Here is a 19123-nt window from a genome sequence, read left to right as displayed (position 1 = left end):
GTTTCTTTGTACTGTATATATACTTGCTGCTTGTGTTAAGCCATGTGTTAAATAAGCTTGTATGAGTATGGGTGTGCCCTACATCCTCTGCAGGATGCAAGAAGCACATTGAGTGCAGGATTCTTCCTGAGAAAGTTGTCCTTGATTTTGAAAATGTCTAGCCCTTACGACCGTGAAAACATGAAAGTTGTGCAGCATTGCCCATTTGGAACTCTCAGAAACCAAGAAGGGTGACCGATACAATTTCTCAATGGCTGGGACAGATACATTTATCCATATGGCTCTCTGCCCTTCTCCTTCATGAACAAAAGCAAGTAAATTATGCAAACAAAATTAAATGTGCATAATTAAACATGTTGGGGAATTTAGCTTTCTTGCTCAGAATTTGAATTTCCTGGGTATGGACTTTAAAACAACAACAACAATAATTTAAAAATAAAATAAAAAATACACACACACACACACCCTTAATGTTTTGGTCCAGCAAAAGTTTTACTCCCATAATTCCCAGAGACTATACTACTTGACATTAATTCTCTGTCTCATACCCATCTGATTACAGTAAGCCTGCAATTTGCAAACATTTAATGTGTGCATATTCAGCTTTAAGCGCTTGGGAAAAAATAAAAAGGGATGGGCACCCAGGGGAAAATACAATGGCAAATTCCACCTGTCATTGCATTCAATGTGTTTTGTCTGTATGTGATTTTGGCTTTAGGTGCAATGCCTATGGTGCAAATGCTTTTTTTCTGGGGGCGGGGGATGCATACTCCTAAACCTTTTGTGAATCTAAGTTTGGCCTCATTGAGGGGCAGTATTTCAATATGAGTAGGAAAATGAGAGTACAGAAAAAAAAGCACTGGATATGGGCATACTGTACTTAGAATGAGAATTGCAGAGTAAGTGAAATAAGAGAACGTAGTTAATTAACTTGTTGGTAAAAGGAGCCACTGTCTTGGTGTAGAATACCAATATTTAGGATATTTCCATTGTTTCTGAACCCACTTGGCTCCACATCGTGGCTTTACAAAAATGTTTTTAATACTTAGAATTGTTAACTAAAGCAACACAAGGCACAGGCAGGCAAACAAACTAAAAACTAAGTTCAGTAGATCCCAAACACCTGCCGAAATAAAATGCTTCATTTAGTGCTTGAAAACTCGCGATGAAGAGGCAAGATAAGCCTCCACCACCCTGGTGCTACCACTAAAAAGGCCTTTATTCTCCAGCTGCCTCATCTTTGACAGAAGGGGAGCAAATGAATTTCAGAGACTTTAAAAGTGTGTTTAACCTTATAAAAACAAGATGTGAATAAAGTGTGTGTGAAATATGTGTAATATATGGAAGCTGTTGGGACAAGATGTAAAAGTATTAAATTTGGTAAAGTGAAATAAAAACAAAATTAAATACGTGTTAACTTACTCTCCCCCCCCTCCCCCAAATCTTCAGATCACTTGCTCACAACAAAAAAATAAGCAGTCACAGAATGGTATACCTAGAACTACTTCCAAAACATACATTTGTATTTTTACAAAGGTCTATTTCTTACTGAGGAGGTATTCTTGCCTGGACTCTTACTTTTTCTCAGGTGCAGGCCAGGATCTGCATGGTCTGTGTGGAGAAGCATTGAATCACTTCCTCCAATAGATCCTTTCCTCCTTGCCATCTAGTTTTCTATCTGCGGGGATATTTGTGCGTGTGTAAAAATAACTCGTCACTTGAGCCCTCCCTCTTCTCCTGCCCAAATTTTGTAGTGATGCAGTCTACAGTGGTTTTTAAAAATGTATTTTATGTGTTACATTTATATTCCACCAAGAAGCTCAATGTCTGTGTGCATGGCAGGCTCACACCAACTCTGTGAGCTGCTTCAGTAACATTAAAGTCTGAGTATCTGAAGTGTGCATGCACATGAAAGCTCATACCAATCACTAACATAGTCGGTCTCTAAGGTGCTACTGGAAGGAATTATTTTATTTATTTTATTTTATTTTGATTAAAGGTTGAGGACATTGACATTCTGTTCCTAGCCCTGCAGCAGTATTGAATGCCAAAAAAGCGTGGGAAAGTTCTGTATAGTTTTAGGGATTAGTTTTGTACCGTATTCCGGTCTTCGTCCAAACAGCTGCAGTTGGTACTTTGTGCTTTGCTTGAAAAATTATTCTGCTGAACCTTAAAACCTGCATGCATACAGCAGCAGAAATTGGCTGCGGAGCTGTTCCATTAGGCATGGGGAAAAACTAGCCAGTGGCACCTCTGTCCTGAAAAGCCCCTATGTTAATAATAGTAATAGTAGTAGTAGTAATTATTATTATTATTATTTATTATTGTTATTATTTTATTACAATAGTAGTAGTAGTAGTAGTAGTAGTAGTAGTAAAAAGTTATTTATACCCCCCCCCCCCATGTGGCTGGGTTTCCCCAGCCACTCTGGTCGGCTTCCAACCAAAGATTAAAAATACATTAAAAGTTTTGGCACCGGAAGTTGGAGCGGGAAGATAATTCGATTTTAAGCCGGAAGTTCCCGTTAAGAACCAAAGCCCATCCTTTTCCAGAGCGGCCTCATTCCTTGCAAGACTACATTTCCCAGCGTCCTCCGCTTCGTCGAACGTACGCGACGTCGCGCGCGGCGCGCTGGGACACGTAGTCCTCCGCCGGGATGCCTGAAATCCCACACACACACGCAAGAATGCCCGCCTATCCTTATGCGAATCATTTCCTTCCGTTTGCCCCGGATGCGCTTCGGCGGGCGGGGTGGCACGGAGGGGCCACCGGGGTGGTCGCCTGGGCCGGTCGAGGCTTTCGAGGAAGCGGCCTTGCCGAGCGGAGCCGCCTCCGCCATGTTTGGCTGCTTGGTCGCGGGGAGGCTGGTGAGTGGCGCCCGCGGCCGGCAGCGCAGGCCGGAGTGGGCGGGGCCCTTTGCTGCCAGGTCTCTATGGAAACGAGGGGGGGAAAGGGGGTTGCTATGGGAACGGGAGGGCACTTGGGGTTTCTATGGTGAGGGATGCGGGCGGCTGGTTCCCTTGGTAACTCATAAGGCCCAGGGGGGATGCGCCAGGCGTTTCTCATGGAAGTGGCTGACGAAATATCTAGGTGATATATGTATTTCTATGTACTGCTTTAAGGTTTCTTTTCCATATATGTTATGATATATGAGAAGAAGGAAGTCCCAGCAAAGGAAGACTGGATACAAAAGCTCACGGAATATGCAGAAATGGGAAAACTTACTGGAAGAATAAGAAATTAAGACCGCAAACTTTTTATAAAAGAATGGAAATGGATTATTGAATATTTGCAGATAAATTGTAAACAGATAAAAACATTGGCAGGATTATCGTAAAAACCTGCAGTTTTATAAGAGTATATATTTAAAGGAGATGAATAAATGAGAAAATTAAGTTAATTTGGAATATGCAGAAGAAATTAAAATAAATTTAAGGAACCACAAAAAGAGGGGGAGGGAAGTCAATTTTTGAAATGTCAAAATGATTGTAAAATCAGTGAAATGTATAATCTTGAAAAGTGTGTGTATATATATATATGTGTGTGTGTGTGTGTGTGTTATGAGATATGTAAATACAATCAAGCAGTAAATTATTATTACTGTTATTAGTATTACAATCAAGCAGTGCATTACTTTTTAAATTAAATTTGTATACCGCCCTTCATCCGCAGATCTCAGCGCGGTTCACAAAAAAACACACAAACAAAACTAAACAATATAAAAGCCACAAATTGCATAGTAAAAGTAAGAACAACAGCAAAGCAATAATCCCCTTTCCCACAACACATGTAAATTTTATGGAATATTGGTGTGTTTGTATACCTCTTGAGTTTCCCCCATCTAAATTCAAACAGTATATATAGTGATATAAGCTATATACCTCTTGATCATAGGGGGAAAACCTCAACAGTGGTCAACAAATGGAACAAAACAATGAAAGCACTTTTTGAAAAAAAGAAAAAAAGCAAAACCGTGATTTAAAATATGCAAGTTAAAACTATGCTATAGACTAAAACATATTAAAACTAGTTGTACAAAACTAGGCCTGCTGTGCTTAATGGATTGCATTAACTGAGTAAAAATATTTTAGTCAATGAAAAACGTGCTTCCAATTAACCGGGCAGCATATTTTCCCCCATTTAAAATTGTATTTTTAATAAATAAATAAAAAGCAATGGCAACTCTCAATGGAACCTAGGCATCAAAAATGCAAGCAATAAAACAACGGAAACATCTTTAAAACAATTCCAGTACAGATGGAGGTTGGAAAAGATCTGTGCTTTAAAAGCTTGCTGAATAAGAAAGCTCTTCAGTAGATGACAAAACAGCCAACAGGGACAGCGCCTTGCCTAATGTTTAACAGGGAATTCCAAAGCGTAGGTGTCATAACCGGAAAGGTGAAATTCCTAACTTGTGCATAATGGACCTCCTGCTATGATGGTATGTGCAGGAGGTCCTAACCTGCAAGAACAGATAGGAGAAGGGTTGTTTGGCATACTGCTTCGTTTTTTTCTGCACAGTCTTCATTTCAATGCATTCTTTTTTCCTGGAGGGAGTTTGAATTCCGCTACAGGCTCAAATCCCTACTTCATTCCCTGCTCTTCTTTTGTAGGTGCAAACAGTTGCACAGCAGGTGGCAGAAGACAAGTTTGTGTTTGACTTGCCCGACTATGACAGCATCAACCACGTGGTGGTCTTCATGCTGGGGACTGTTCCCTTCCCAGAGGGAATGGGTGGATCTGTCTACTTCTGCTACCCTGATGAAAATGGGATAGCAGTGTGGCAGCTCCTGGGCTTTGTCACAAATGAAAAACCAAGTGCCATCTTCAAAATTTCCAGTCTGAAATCTGGTAAGAACATTGAATGTAACCATTAAAGCCTGGGAAGGGGTTAGCTGTAGAGATAGGTGACTGGTAGCCAGAAGCAACAATTCAACCTTCACTTTCCCTTGTGGTCCACAGCATAGCTGTTAGTCCCACCTCTTTTCTCTGAGGCACAGGCAAAGGGCTTTTGAACCCCCTTCTTCTCTGTCCAGTTGTTGTGATTAGCAAAATGGACTCTTAAGTTCCTTGTTTGTGCCTTGGCTCATACATGGGAGCCATTGGCTGAGGCCCTTAAGGGGAGAACTGACAGGAGGGGAAGAGAGAGAGAGATAAAAATCCCTTTGTTTGTATCTCACATTCTGTGGAAGTGAGTAGAGGCAGTATTGTTGACCTTTCAGCCTTTGCTCATGACTGGTTTTTATTTCTAGGTAAGCGTTTGCCTGTAGGGTGTGGGGAGTTCCTTAACCCAAGCTGCCTCACCCTACTCAAAAGTTGTTCTGTGTGACTCTGCCAGAGCTGGCACTAAAATCATGTATTCTGGGTCAGAAAGATGCAGGAAGAGAGAACCCAGAATCACTCACTGTGCTTCAAGCTGTCCTCCTAGTAGTCTTCTTTGGGGTAATTGGTGTGTGCCCTCTGTTCCCAGAGAGGGATCCTTTCTTGAAGCAACCTTTTTATGCAGCTAAGATACTCAAAAGTAGAACTACAGTGTTGACATCAGTGGCTAACTTAATTCATTTCACTTCTTGTACTCTGAGCATGTCTTAGCTGGATACAGCATGCTCCGAGTAGACCAACTGAAATGAATTGACCTAAGTTAGCCGTTGATGTCAGTACCGTAGAGACTATGATTTTGAAACATTAAAACGCCACTGCTTTTCTGTTGTTGGGCTGTGTTCTCTGTTTCTTGTTGACGGAGGTAGATGCTTTGTTTAAGAAGTCTTATGTAAATCTGGGCTGTTTTCAGAACTGTGCTTCTACTGAGGTCAGGACAGATGCATTACACCACTTGTGATGTTGTCTCTTTTAGGGAAAGGTAGCCATCATCCTTTTGGAGCTATGAATATCCCCCAAACGCCATCTGTAGCCCAGATTGGGATTTCTGTGGAGCTGCTGGAACTCTTGGCTCAGCAAACTCCTGTAGCAAGTGCCGCTGTGTCATCAGTCAATTCATTCACAGAGGTAATGAATAGCAAGCGATTTTGATTTCAGCATTTACTGCCGGAATAGCCTCTTCATTAATGGGTCTTAGAGCATGGGACTTAATGCCATGAAGACAAGTGAGGCATTAAGAAAAATTGCCTTACTCGTCAGAGCAGCAGCTTTCAAACTGTTTTCTGAGTTCCTCAGTGAAAAGAGCAATAATGTTCCCTGAAAGACAGCTTGATCCTCAGTACCGATCTTTGCTTGCAGATGTGTAGCTTTAACAGAATGTTGGAGCAGAGCCTCCATTTTCACAATAATAGTGAATCATAGATAGAGTTGGAAGGGATCTAAGGGTCATCTAGTCCAACCCCCTGCAGTGCAAGGAATCTCAGCTAAAGCATCCATGGCAGATGGCCATCCAGCCTCTGCTTTAAAACCTCCAAGGAAGGAGGGTCCACCACCTCTCATGGGAGTCTGTTCCACTGCTGAACAGCTCTCCCTGACAGAAAGGTTCTCCTGATGTTTAGTCGGAATCTCCCTTCTTGTAACTTGGAAGACACTGGTTTGAGTCCTAGCCTCCACAGCAGGAGAAAACAAGCATGTTCGCTCTTCTATGTGATCCCAACATTAACTGACTCTACACCCATAAAATTTCCCATAACACTCTGTGGTATGCAGGAGGTTCTTTGGCATTCGACGCCGTGTGAAAAGGGTTCTCTAAAAGAATTTAGAAGCACATTTTTTAGAAGGCCATCTGTCTGATTCTTCTGCGGTTATTGGCCTGGATCCTATAATAAGGGAAGGGACGTCCTTAAAAGGAAGGTTTCCTTTCCCTTGTAGCTGTCCCTTAAAACCCTTTTGGGAATGTCAGAAGGTACCTCTCTCCTGAAATGTGGGGCATGAAGAGCTACTGCAAGGAATTGCTCAAAACTGGGATCCTGCCCCCAAAACAGCTTTCCATCTAAGATAATTTTCTAGGTCATCAATATATTATTATATAAAAAAAGATTCGGGATTAAGCCCATTAAACACAGTGAAATTTACTTCTGAGTAAAGGATTATACAGTAAATAGCTTTTTAAAGGCATGTTAATAATTCAGCAGAGTTTTATATTAAGTGGGGCATGAGCCTGCAATGTGTAATCAGAGTAATTTTAGGAGAGGATACCAAGTAGAGTAGAAACATTTCTGGCTTAGCTTGTCTCTTACACTAAAAACCCTTAGATTAGGCCATCCTTAAAGGTAAAGGGACCCCTGACCGTTAGGTTCAGTCACGGACGACTCTGGGGTTGCAGTGCTCATCTCGCTTTACTGGCTGAGGGAGCCGGCGTACAGCTTCCGGGTAATGTAGCCAGCATGACTAAGCCGCGTCTGGCGATCCAGAGCGGCGCACAGAAACCTTCCTGCCGGAGCTATACCTATTTATCTACTTGCACTTTGACGTGCTTTCGAACTGCTAGGTGGGCATGAGCAGGGACCAAGGAACGAGAGCTCACCCTGTAGCGGGGATTCGAACCGCCGACCTTCTGATTGGCAAGCCCTAGGCTCTTTGGTATAGACCCCAGCGTCACCCGCGTCCCTAGGCCATCCTTAGATGGTCTAATTAGACCATACAGAGATCCCCACCCCTGAAGAAAAGCTATAATTTCTAATATGATGATTAAAACGAACATATAAACTTACCTTTTCTCTTACGACTTTGTGAACTGGTGGCAGTTTGCAAAAACATTATAGTACTGTGGTTGGCAACTCTGTGTACCGACAGACAACTCCCTAGAAACACTTGGAACAGAGAGTTACCTATTCATCTGTTATCCGTCTTCCCAGCTAATACTCCTCTTTCAATTTCTTTATTTATACAAGCGTTAATAAACTGCCAACTCATGAAAAATATTGTGACTGTGTATACAATTAAATGAACATAATAAAACACAGAAGCAATGGCCAACACTCAATCAAATTAATTCCATTGCAATGCTTGGCGAAACAGACGTTTCCAGCAGGTGACAAAATATTAAATATTGTAGGAAACATCCCAACTCATGTTTCTCAAAGTGGCTTGCAAACCTAAAAACAACTTGCAGTGATAAAATATTCCATAAAACCTCTCTTAGGGAGGAACAAGTTATTAACACAAAGCGCTCTCTCCCCTCCCTGGCTTTTGCAACTGGTTGCATTTGTTTTTCTGCTGACATGTCCAGAAGCAAGTCTCCTATTGTCCTGAAGCCTTTGATGAGGCAACACAAGTCAAATGAGCAGATCACTCTGGTACAGTAACGAGATGCACTCCTCATAATATAGTAATATGTTTTCATTTGGATCATATCTGTAAACAATTGTTTAAATGCCAAAATTGAGCACCTAGCCAGGGCTGACTGAAATGATTATGTACAGCACATCCTTTTTTTAAAAGTGCTTTTGTTGTTGTGTATTTCAGTTCACTCAAAAGATGCTAGACAATTTTTATAACTTCGCTTCGTCCTTCGCTGTCACCCAGGCCCAAATGACACCCAACCCATCGGAAGCTTTTATTCCTGCAAATGTAGTTTTGAAATGGTAAGGAGATTGCCGGGGGAGGACTGTGCCTTCACCAACACAAGGTCTTGGTAGGACTGAATTAATGGTGCGGTAGTAACATTATCCCTAACTGTAAGTGTTACCTTTTTAGTATAGCAGTAGTTGAATTTATACTGTGTATAATTATTTCATGTATTTAGATCAGGCTTGTGAATAGCCCTTCAGCCTGGTTACCTGCAGCATGTCTGATATGCTTCCAGACAATCAAGACCAGGAATTTAACAAAAAGGGGACACAATGTTTTAAAAATTATTTGTGATAAATACAAATTAGGACTCCTGAAGGAATTGCATTGCACCCAGCATAACTGTTTAAGATCCAGTGGTGTTGGAGTGAATATCCTGGTGATCTTCCCTTGACAGTAGATGCAAAGGAGAAGGATTGCATAAAGCTCAGCAAAGTAGCTAGGAAATGGCTTTTATGTGACTTTATTTGTGCTTATCTTTTTTCTTCTTGTAGGTACGAGAATTTCCAAAGAAGATTAACTCAGAATCCTTTGTTTTGGAAAACATAATCTGGAGCCAAGTTCTCGCTAATGCGCGCTATAGCAACTGGTCACAACTTAAAAGATGCAAAAGATGGAGCCTACGGAATAAATCTGGATTGGCCGATTAAAAGTCTGAGCAGAATTGGGGGAGGGCAGCTTTTGTAATATTTATGGGGCATTTGTTACAAATTAAAGCTCTAAAAAACAGTCATTGCCGTTTTTCTTTTTTTAAAGTTAAAAATGTGGAGCCACAACAGGAGCTCCTCATTATGAATTGTATGGAAAATTCTTTCCGTCGTGTTAACGAGCAAATAGGTCCTTGTTTGGTGGTTCTTATATGCTTTAGGTTCCGCCACTGTTGTGCGTATCAAATTGCAAATAAAACTTGCTCTGAAGCCTGCGCCTCTTTGAAAATACGCTGTTAATAGTTTCCAGTGTAATTCTGTCAGTACAGATAGAACAGTTCACAAATTCATATAAGCATAGGGTTGGAAGGATTCCTGAGGATAATCTAATCCAACCCAAATATACAGCGTTCCACTAAGGGGATCGAATCTGCAACCTTGGCATTGTTATCAGAACCATGCTCTAGCCAACTGAGCTATCCAGTAGATATGATTAGCTCTTGGTGTATTGTGTCTGAACTCTGTACTTCATTTCTTTGTATGTAATATCTTGGTCTGTATGTATTTGCCTGTTGGGGTTCACAGCTAATAACTTCCCTATGCCCAGAGTTCATCCAAACATAGTAGTCAGTGAAACTGGTCACATAGCTACTGGTGACCTATCGTGGTTCTTTTTTCCAAGGTTGTCTGGCGAGAAGAGTGGTACAATTTCCTGTTTAAGTAGGGTTGCCAAAACAGCTGTTGCAAGGAGCTGCCATTGCAGATCTTGCTGAACCTGTCACGCAAGTGGGTTGCCAAAGACTGATCCACGACCTTCATTCCAGTAGTCCACAGAGTGTCTGCGGATTTCTGGTTGAAGAAGACAGACGACACATTAAAGATCCACCTTGGTTTTTAATCCAATGTGCTGCTGCTTCTTTCGTTTCTTGTATATCTTCCACAGGGTGTATTTAAAATACATGATGTAAGAAATAAAAGAAGCAATAAAAATACAGTTAAAACCATGCAGCATCTAGCACAGCACAGTATGATTGCTGCAACAGGCAGAATCGTCGCTTAAGTGATCTGTCTCGCCAGTTTTCAACTGGCTCATGCGGGGGGCGCGGATTGAGAACAACTCCCCTTGCATTCTTTTCTTTTTTTATAATTTTTTTATTAATTTTCACAAAATTATAAACAAAACAAATAAAAAACATAGATCATAACCTTATTAAAATTACACTTACTAACATTGTCAAGTGACTTCCTTGCTTCCCCTTGGTTGAATTTCCATGCACTTCCTTTTAACGGTTTTCCAAATCAAAGTTCTTATGAAATTTCACTTGAAAATTAACATCCTTATATCCTTCAATTTTAAAATTAGACATTTTTATTCATCACTTAACTTATATAAGATCCTAAGCCAATTAAATATCTGCAAATTTTTTCCAATTAATTTAATTTTACATATTTAACTAAATAATCATTAAATTTTGTCCATTCTTCCTGATACTCCTCTGGTCGCAGCCTCTTCCGGTTAGGTCGGCTAGGTCCGAAAACTCCATCATCTTCATCTGCCATTCTTCCACCGTAGGTAGTTCTTGCGTTTTCCACTTGTTCGCTAATAAAATTCGAGCAGCAGTTGCGGCAGACAAAAATAGTTTAACATCTTTCTTGGGCAATTCTAAACCTCATGGACCTTGCATTCTTGCATTGTTTCTGTTCCAGTCGGACTTCTCAGCTATCTTGTTTTGCACACATTTCCATCTATATATTTTTTTTACTGTGGATAAGTCTGCCTAAAATGTTTTTTTAGATTCCAAGTGTTACTTGGGAGTTCCAACTGCCTCCAGGCTTTACATATGTGCTTGTATTAAATATTTAAGGCATCTCTCAAATCCATGCTTTCTTTCAGTCATAGGGTGTTGTTGCTTTAAGAAGAAGACTTATTTTTGCTCTCATGATGGTTTAGCCAAAAGGGACTGAGTAAAATGAATTTATTTTATTACTGCTTTATTACCAGCATCTATTTTAAACCAGGGTCCAATACTTCATTTTCTGAAGAAATTGCTGTCGGTGCCTTTTCTATATTTCATTATTAAATAACCATCAGCTGTAAGGCAGGTTTATATTATTTATAACATTAGGATGTTATTTCTGATGTAGGATTTCAAACTGGGTGTTTCTCTTGCCTTTCTAGAGCTATGCAGTGGTCTGATTCATTTTGCCTTTTTCTCTACCTAATCCCGTATGTACACTGTTAGGAAAAACAAATATTTTCCATAAAGTGTTCTTTTAAAAAAACAAATCTTGTGTTGTTACCACTTCAGACACTCCCACTTCATAGAGTGGGTGAATAAAGATAGGCAAGCGTGTTTTATTTTTAAAGTGGCCCTATTTATACTGATGTAGTATTATGAACATTTGAGGAATACGCAGGTCTTAATAACGTAATTTTTTTTCATAAATGCAATACAGTGTTACTCAAAAGTATCCATACCTTACACCAGCAGAGGTTAATTCAGTAAGAACTGCCAATTCTGTTACTCTGGAATCATCTTGGCAACAATGGATTCTTTTCTTTTTAAACATGCATTTCATTTGTAAAATAAAAATATTTGTAAGATGCTTTGAGTATTATTTTCATATAAATATTAAGCCTTAACAACTGATCCAATCTATTAAAAATGTACTTAAAATACAAATACATGCCATTCATAGTACATGGATATGACTGGAAAGAAGAAACCAGTGGAGTCGGGCAAGCCAAAAAGGCTAATATAACAGACATGAAATTACATTGCAAACCAATTTTAGTCTATATGAGCGTCTAATACTTTTTGTTCTTAAATCTACACAAAAGTTATCCTATTGCAACATCTGGAAAATGAGATTCCAAGGAGTCTGTGGAACTCCCTGCCTATTGAGGTCAAGCAAGGCGCCTTCGTGTACTCTTTTCAGCACCTGCTAAAAACATTCTTGCCTACCCAGGTGCTTAAAAAGTTGAGGAAATTTTAATCAGTTTAACTTTTGCATATTTAAAAGTATGGTCGTGAATTTTTCTCCATTTAATTTTTATTTTTTTGTGAACCACTCTGAGCGTTTCCCCCTTTTTTTTCAACCATCAAGCGGTGTATGAATTTTATGATAAAATAAAATAAAATAAAATAGATGGTACCGTACTAAAACAACCAGTGATTCTGTTGCACCATCATAGCTTGCAAGGACCTGGTGCCTAATTTGCTGCTGCTCCCGCCCGGGGCGGAGAGCCTTTATTGTGACGTCTCCCTTAGCAACCGGGAACCCGCGTCCTAGCGACGGCCCCGCCCCTCCCATTCATGGCCCCGCCCCCTCCATCCTGCATTCTGGAGGCGCCGCTGTGCGCCCAGGCGAATTTCCCCCTTTCTGCCATCGCCTCCGCGCTCTCAAGAAATCGGTTTGCTTCTGCACTGATGCGGAGGAGGAAAAGGGGAGAAGAGGAGAAATGGGCAGCGCTTTGAAGGCTGGAGCGCATAAAAGGAAGTGAGAAGGAGCTATGTGACGGCCGCCGCCCCCACACCCAAGGAGAACCTCCCTAAACCAGCCCAGTCTACCTGGCTTTCTGCTTGGACTTCTCTCTCTCTCTCTCTCTCTCTCTCTCTCCTCTGGTAAAGGCAGAAAAGCGGGAAAGAGGATTCGAAAATGCTGGACACCATCCATGCCACGATCTTGGAGGGCGGGAGGAACGTCTTCCTTACACTTCCTAAGCTCACGACAGAAGGTAAGCTCTGGTTCCCCGCTGGGTTTTTACAGTTCAGCCTCCTGAATGAACCACAAGGCTAATATGCTGCAGTGCAAATTGCGTTTATGAATGACTGTACCTGAGAAAGCATCTGTTGTTGCATGCAAGAGAATCCCAGATTATATACATATACATATACATATACATATACAGCAGAGACATCACCTTGCCAACAAAGGTTCGTATAGTTAAAGCTATGGTTTTCCCAGTAGTGATGTATGGAAGTGAGAGCTGGACTATAAAGAAGGCTGTTTGCTGAAGAATTGATGCTTTTGAATTATGGTGCTGGAGGAGACTCTTGAGAGTCCCATGGACTGCAAGAAAATCAAACCTATCCATTCTGCAGGAAATCAGCCCTGAGGGCTCACTGGAAGGACAGATCCTGAAGCTGAGGCTCCAGTACTTTGGCCAGCTCATGAGAAGAGAAGACTCCCTGGAAAAGACCCTGATGTTGGGAAAGATGGAGGGCACAAGGAGAAGGGGACGACAGAGGACGAGATGGCTGGATAGTGTTCTCGAAGCTACCAGCATGAGTTTGACCAAACTGCGGGAGGCAGTGGAAGACAGGAGTGCCTGGCGTGCTCTGGTCCATGGGGTCACGAAAAGTCGGACATGACTAAACGACTAAACAACAATACATATACATAAAGATACATATGACTGGAAAGAAGAAACCAGTGGCACCGAGCAAGCCAGAAAGGCTAATATAATAGGCATGAAATTACATTGCAAACCAATTTTACTCTATGTGAACATCTAATATGTCTTGTTCTTAAATCTACACAAAAGTTATCCTATTGCAACATCTGGAAAATGAGATTCCAAGGAGTCTGTGGAACTCCCTGCCTATTGAGGTCAAGCAAGGCGCCTTCCGTGTACTCTTTTCAGCACCTGCTAAAAACATTCTTGCCTACCAAGGTGCTTAAAAAGTTGAGGAAATTTTAATCTGTTTAACTTTTAGTCAACTTTTAGTTTACACACACACACACACACACACACATTTTCTGTTTTACAATTTTGAATACTCATTTAAACCTCCTTAAAACATCTTCTATTTCTGTGGTTCATTTTGCATACTATAAATCCCTACATATTTTATATAAACCGAACCATTCAGTATTCCATCATTGCATCCATCAAAACTTATTTACACTGTTGAATTTATCTTAATGCTGCCAGTGTTTTCAAGTGTACACAATCCCCCCCCATATATTCAATAGAAATTTTCCAATCTTCTCTAAATGCATGTTCTTTTTGTTCTCTTATTCGATATGTTTAGCTGCGCATATTCCATCAGTTTAAGTTGCCACTCTTCTATAGTTGGGACCTCGCTTGTTTTCTATTTTTGCGCTAACAAAACGCGGGCCGCAGTTGTAGCAAAAATAAGTAACCTTTCTTGACACCTGGGAATTTCCATGTGAATTAACCCCAACAAAAAGGACTCTGGTTTTTCTGGGAAAAGTACTTTTAAACTTTTTTTTTCCAATTCATGATGGATTATTTCCCAATACGCTTTTACCCCTTTACAGGTCCACCAGATTCAATTTCCAGATTCAGTCTCTGGGGGCTGGAAATGTCTCCCTGCAGAACGGCTGCCAGCCAGTCTACCCTGTAAAGAGCACTAAGCTAGATGGATCAATTGTTTGACTCCATTTAAGGCTATGTCCTTATCTTACCTGCCTCTCCATCCCCTTCATAACCACCGTTTCCCCATTAATACTTGAAATCAGCTAGGAAGATAGGAGGCTGCTTTATACTGAGTTAGACCACTGGCCCATCTAGCTCAGTATTGCATGCACTGACTGGCAGCAGCTCAATAGGATTTTAAGGAAGGGAACTCCCCCAGCGCTAGATGGAGAAGCTGGGGATTGAACCTGAGACCTTTTGCATGCTAAACAAACCTGAACAAACTACAGTTCCCAGGATTCCTTGGGGGGAATTAATGCACTTTAAATGAATGGTGTGTTTGCAGCTTGTGTATGTATTAAGCAGGCATATTTATGTGTGGGTCTGGCCCCATCCCTTGGCCCACATTGGTTTCCAGGTGTCATCTGACAGCTTGGTGCTGTTCCCCTATGCATGTTTGTTGTTGTTGTTGTTTAGTCCTTTAGTCGTGTCCGACTCTTCATGACCCCATGGACCAGAGCATGCCAGGCACTCCTGTCTTCCACTTCCTCCCACAGTTTAGTCAAACTCATGCTGGTAGCCTCGAGAACACCGTCCAACCATCTCGTCCTCTGTCGTCCCCTTCTCCTTGTGTCCTCCATCTTTCCCAACATCAGGGTCTTTTCCAGGGAGTCTTTTCTTCTCATGAGGTGGCCAAAGTATTGGAGCCTCAGATTCAGGATCTGTCCTTCCAGTGAGCACTCAGGGCTGATTTCCTTCAGAATGGATCGGTTTGATCTTCTTGCAGTCCATGGGACTCTCAAGAGTCTCCTCCAGCACCATAATTCAAAAGCATCAATTCTTTGGCGATCAGCCTTCTTGATGGTCCAGCTCTCACTTCCATACATCACTACTGGGAAAACCATAGCTTTTACTATATGGACCTTTGTCGGCATGACATCTAGGGAGTTGGCCCTCGACGTTGATGCAGTGACCTGAATTCAGTTGCCTATAACATGGTTTGAGAAATCTCAGTAAGGGCCTTTTGCAGCACTGTATTTAAAGTATTCCACTGCAAAATTGCTGGCTCCATTCAAGGCAAGAGAGTCATTGAGGTAGCTCAGTGTTCCCTTCTGTTGCTGACATATCAGTCTAATATTAGTTGTGAAAGGGAAGTGGAATTGGCTTCTCACTGTCTGGAAAAGCGAGGAGTCACTGTAGTAAGGAGTGATGGGAATTATAGCACAAACATCCTTTGAGGGCAACATGTTGGCTATTCCAGATGCAAATGCCCCATAGCAACAGCCAAGGTGATGTTTTTCCACCTTCACCGCATCAAGCAGTCGGTCCCTTTCCTTTCCCGTCCCGACCTGGCCACAGTGATCCATGCAACGGTCACCTCCAGGCTTGACTACTGTAATTCGCTCTATGCGGGGCTGCCCTTGAAGCTGTCCCAGAAACTCCAGCGGGTGCAGAATGCTGCAGCGAGGCTCCTCACAGGGTCTCTGCCATGGGAGCATATTCACCCAGTGCGTTTCCAGCTCCACTGGCTCCTGATGGAGTACAGGGTCAGATTTAAGGTGCTGGTTTTGACCTTTAAAGCCCTTCACAGCCTAGGACCCATGTACCTACGGGACCGCCTCTCCCAGTATGCCCCACGGAGGACTTAAGGTCCATAAATAGCAACACCCTAGAGGTCATAGGCCTTAAGGAAGTTAGATTAGCCTTAACCAGATCCAGGGCCTTTTCAACACTGGCTCCAGCCTGGTGGAACGCTCTGTCTCATGAGACCAGGGCCCTGCAGGATCTGATTTCTTTCTGCAGGGCCTGTAAGACAGAGTTGTTCCACCTGGCCTTCAGCTTGGAATCAATTTGATTCCCTCCCCCTCTTCTTTTTTCCTTTCTCTTCCTGTGATGGAACTCCTATTTGAGGACTTCCCTGGCTTTTTTCTGGCCCATGTAGGACCAGTCTGGATAGTTAGCCTTGGTGAAGACTTGACGTTTCCATCGCCCCAAAATTTTTTGCTTTGAGTTTCCATTGAAATGAGGCTGTATTTTAATGTTTAAATGTTGTATTTTAATCTTGTTTTTAAGTTGTATTTCAATCAAATTGTTTTTGTATTAGGTGTTAGCCGCCCTGAGCCCAGTTTTGGCTGGGGAGGGCGGGGTATAAATAAAATTTATTATTATTATAGCCTGTGGATCCTTCCTTCGCTTTCCTTTTATTAGCAGAAGGCAGGATAACTCTATATCTTTTGCATTTCAGATATCCTCGGTATTTGGGGCACTGTTTCGGAGTTTGTTGAAAAGCAGCTTTCCATGAATAAGGTGGGAATTGTTTGTTTCTTTGCTTAAATGCTTGTTTTGAAAGATTTGGGCATTTGTTCATTCTGGTCAAAGCAGCCAGAGTGCGTGCAGATAAATTCTCCTTTTTTGCTGATGTTTGGTGTGAACATGCTCACAGAAGGTGAATCCCTCTTGGAGGCAGTGCTATTTTCTGGAAAAAGAGGTTTGGGGAATCACAATGAGACCTCCCTCTCAGAATGGCAATGGTGGCCACCTGAGAGGTGCCAGAACTGAAGAAATGGCTTCCAATCTTGTTGGGTTCAGAAACACACTCGAAACCATGGCTTCATATCCTGGCTTATATGGAAGCCGCTAACCATAGTTTCCTGGTTCTCACCTGATGGGACGTTATGGTTAATACTCATCCAAAGGGAGGAGCAGAAGGGTTGCATTTGGGTGTACAAAGCCTATGCATATTGTGATTTGATGGTGCAAACTGGGCTTTCATGCCCAGAACCCTTCCAACAATCCTATCAGGTGAGCCCATCTAGTTCTCAGCGCTATCTACACTGACTCGCAACAACTCTCAAAGTTGCCAGCCCTACCTAGAAATGTCAAGGATTGAACCAAGAACCTTCTGAATGCTAAGCACTTATCCCAATCAGCTAAGGTCTTTTTCCAAATTTGTGGGTGTGGGGTAAAGGTAAAGGGACCCTTGACCATTAAGTCCAGTTGTGACCGACTCTGGGGTTGCCGCACTCATCTCTCTTTATTGGCCGAGGGAGCCGGCGTACAGCTTCCGGGTCATGTGGCCAGCATGACTAAGCCGCTTCTGGGGAACCAGAGCAGTGCACGGAAATGCCATTTACCTTCCCGCCGGAGAGGTACCTATTTATCTACTTGCGCTTTGAGGTGCTTTCGAACTGCTATGTTGGCAGGAGCAGGGACCGAGCAACGGGAGCTCACCCTGTTGCGGGGATTCGAACCGCCGACCTTCTGATCGGCAAGTCCTAGGTTCTGTGGTTTAACCCACAGCGCCACCCGCATCCCTTGGGTGTGGGGTATGGCTTGCCTAATGTTTGATCCAACCTAAGATTTGAACTGGTGACTTCATAGCTCATGTTCTAAACCATTACAGTAGTCCAGCTGTGCCTTCTTTTTTCAGGGTGTCTTAATACCAGGGTTGGGGACTTTCTCCTTCTTGAGACAGAAGCTTGAAGTCGGTAATAACAAATACATCCTCATACAGCGGCCTGTGTTCCTTCTGTCTGAGAAACTTGCGCAGATCCATGGGCTGAAGTTTAACAAAATACACACTCCCGGTAAGAAATGGGGTTGTAGTGTGTGCTTTCCTCCATGCCCGTGTGTGCAGGGTACATTTTGCAGTGTGCAACCAAGCTAGGCAACCAACGTAACACATGATATTATGGAGCGAAAATGCAGCAGCGCTGATGATGGCAGCAGAGTTATGGAAAGAATGGGAAGCAGAAACTAGTTTTTGCCCTAGGAACACAGGACAGCTTTATTTCATAGTTCATGGCCTGAGCCAGGGAAAAGCTGGTTGTGGTGAGCACCTATTGGCTAGCACTAGTGCCATCACCAACACAGGTGAGCACAGTACAATTAGATTTTCGATATGGGGAGAGTAGAGTGAAGGGTCAGCGTACGCCAGTGGTGATTGACGCCAGGGGCAAAAGTGGAGACGGTAAGAGGTATTACTCTTACCTTTGTACAGTAGGCTGCAAAAATATTGGGCTTCATGTTTCAGGTAAGGAAGATGCACCGCCATTGCGGTTCAGGGACACATTTCAGCAAGGGAAAAGTACTTCAGGAAGGTGCGGGGCAAGGCCAGTGAGAGGTGTAGCCTGTGAAGTGGGCATGGCCTATGAATCAAAAGGGCCAGGTGGAGAGGCCTGGGGGCCACATCTCTCTTCTCCACCAACGGTCCAAGATGAGGGTGAAAAAAATTTCTCTACTGGGAGAAATGTGTGAACAAGCTACTAGTGTTCTAACATTTTACTCATAAGATGCATTGCAGAGTTGGGGATTCAAATGTGGCCCTTCAGGCCTTTCTGTTTGGCCCTCAGAACTATCCTGAGGCCCCACACTCTCCTCACTGGCTGTTGTTTCACACTTTGAGTGTTTTTTCTTGGGTACAGTGCCTCTCACTTGTCTGAACAGAGGATAGAGAGGTATATATAAAAAAACTAGCCTCTTGTACAAAGGTAAAATTTACATTTGTTGCTCCGCCTACTTTTGCCTCTTGCCCTGCCCACCACTGGCAAATGCCCCTTGGGATGGACATAGTCTTGCT

General features: G+C 42.4%; 2 protein-coding genes and 1 long non-coding RNA gene across 3 annotated transcripts in view; 2 read left to right on the top strand and 1 right to left on the bottom strand.

Annotated features, from left to right (window-relative positions):
* The first annotated feature begins 2711 nt into the window (after nucleotides 1-2711).
* Nucleotides 2712-9240, top strand: HIKESHI (heat shock protein nuclear import factor hikeshi). Its single transcript, XM_083737417.1, has 5 exons — nucleotides 2712-2867; nucleotides 4614-4851; nucleotides 5855-6006; nucleotides 8407-8525; nucleotides 9006-9240. Exons 1-5 carry the CDS (start codon nucleotides 2733-2735, stop codon nucleotides 9058-9060), a joined length of 699 nt encoding a protein of 232 aa, XP_083593543.1. The 5' UTR covers nucleotides 2712-2732; the 3' UTR covers nucleotides 9061-9240.
* On the bottom strand, nucleotides 8959-12338 carry LOC310843924. The gene is made up of 2 exons (XR_014563787.1): nucleotides 10791-12338; nucleotides 8959-10083 (listed from the first exon to the last, which is right to left on the bottom strand). It is a non-coding gene; the product is annotated as an uncharacterized lncRNA (long non-coding RNA).
* A 159-nt stretch (nucleotides 12339-12497) lies between these two features.
* Nucleotides 12498-19123, top strand: part of CCDC81 (coiled-coil domain containing 81) — a 31578-nt gene continuing 24952 nt past the window's right edge. Inside the window, exons 1-3 of the mRNA XM_083736710.1 lie at nucleotides 12498-12897; nucleotides 16790-16851; nucleotides 17975-18131. Coding sequence (XP_083592836.1) covers nucleotides 12819-12897; nucleotides 16790-16851; nucleotides 17975-18131 — 298 coding nt within the window. The 5' untranslated portion in view covers nucleotides 12498-12818. The remainder of the gene's footprint in view (nucleotides 12898-16789; nucleotides 16852-17974; nucleotides 18132-19123) is intronic.

This window comes from Podarcis gaigeae (assembly GCF_964106915.1).
Source record: "Podarcis gaigeae genome assembly, chromosome: 4".
Lineage (NCBI taxonomy): Eukaryota > Metazoa > Chordata > Lepidosauria > Squamata > Lacertidae > Podarcis > Podarcis gaigeae.
The sequence above is the reverse complement of the archived record's forward strand: the minus strand, read 5'-3'. Positions and strand labels throughout refer to the sequence as shown.

What these genes read in the sequence shown, in the direction of transcription:
- HIKESHI (XM_083737417.1), top strand. Translation starts at nt 2,733, where the DNA reads ATGCGCTTCGGCGGGCGGGGTGGCACGGAGGGGCCACCGGGGTGGTCG. An exon ending in GCTTGGTCGCGGGGAGGCTG is followed by an intron (nt 2,868 to 4,613) that starts GTGAGTGGCGCC and finishes CTTCTTTTGTAG; the next exon opens with GTGCAAACAGTTGCACAGCA. An exon ending in GCAAATGTAGTTTTGAAATG is followed by an intron (nt 8,526 to 9,005) that starts GTAAGGAGATTG and finishes TTCTTCTTGTAG; the next exon opens with GTACGAGAATTTCCAAAGAA.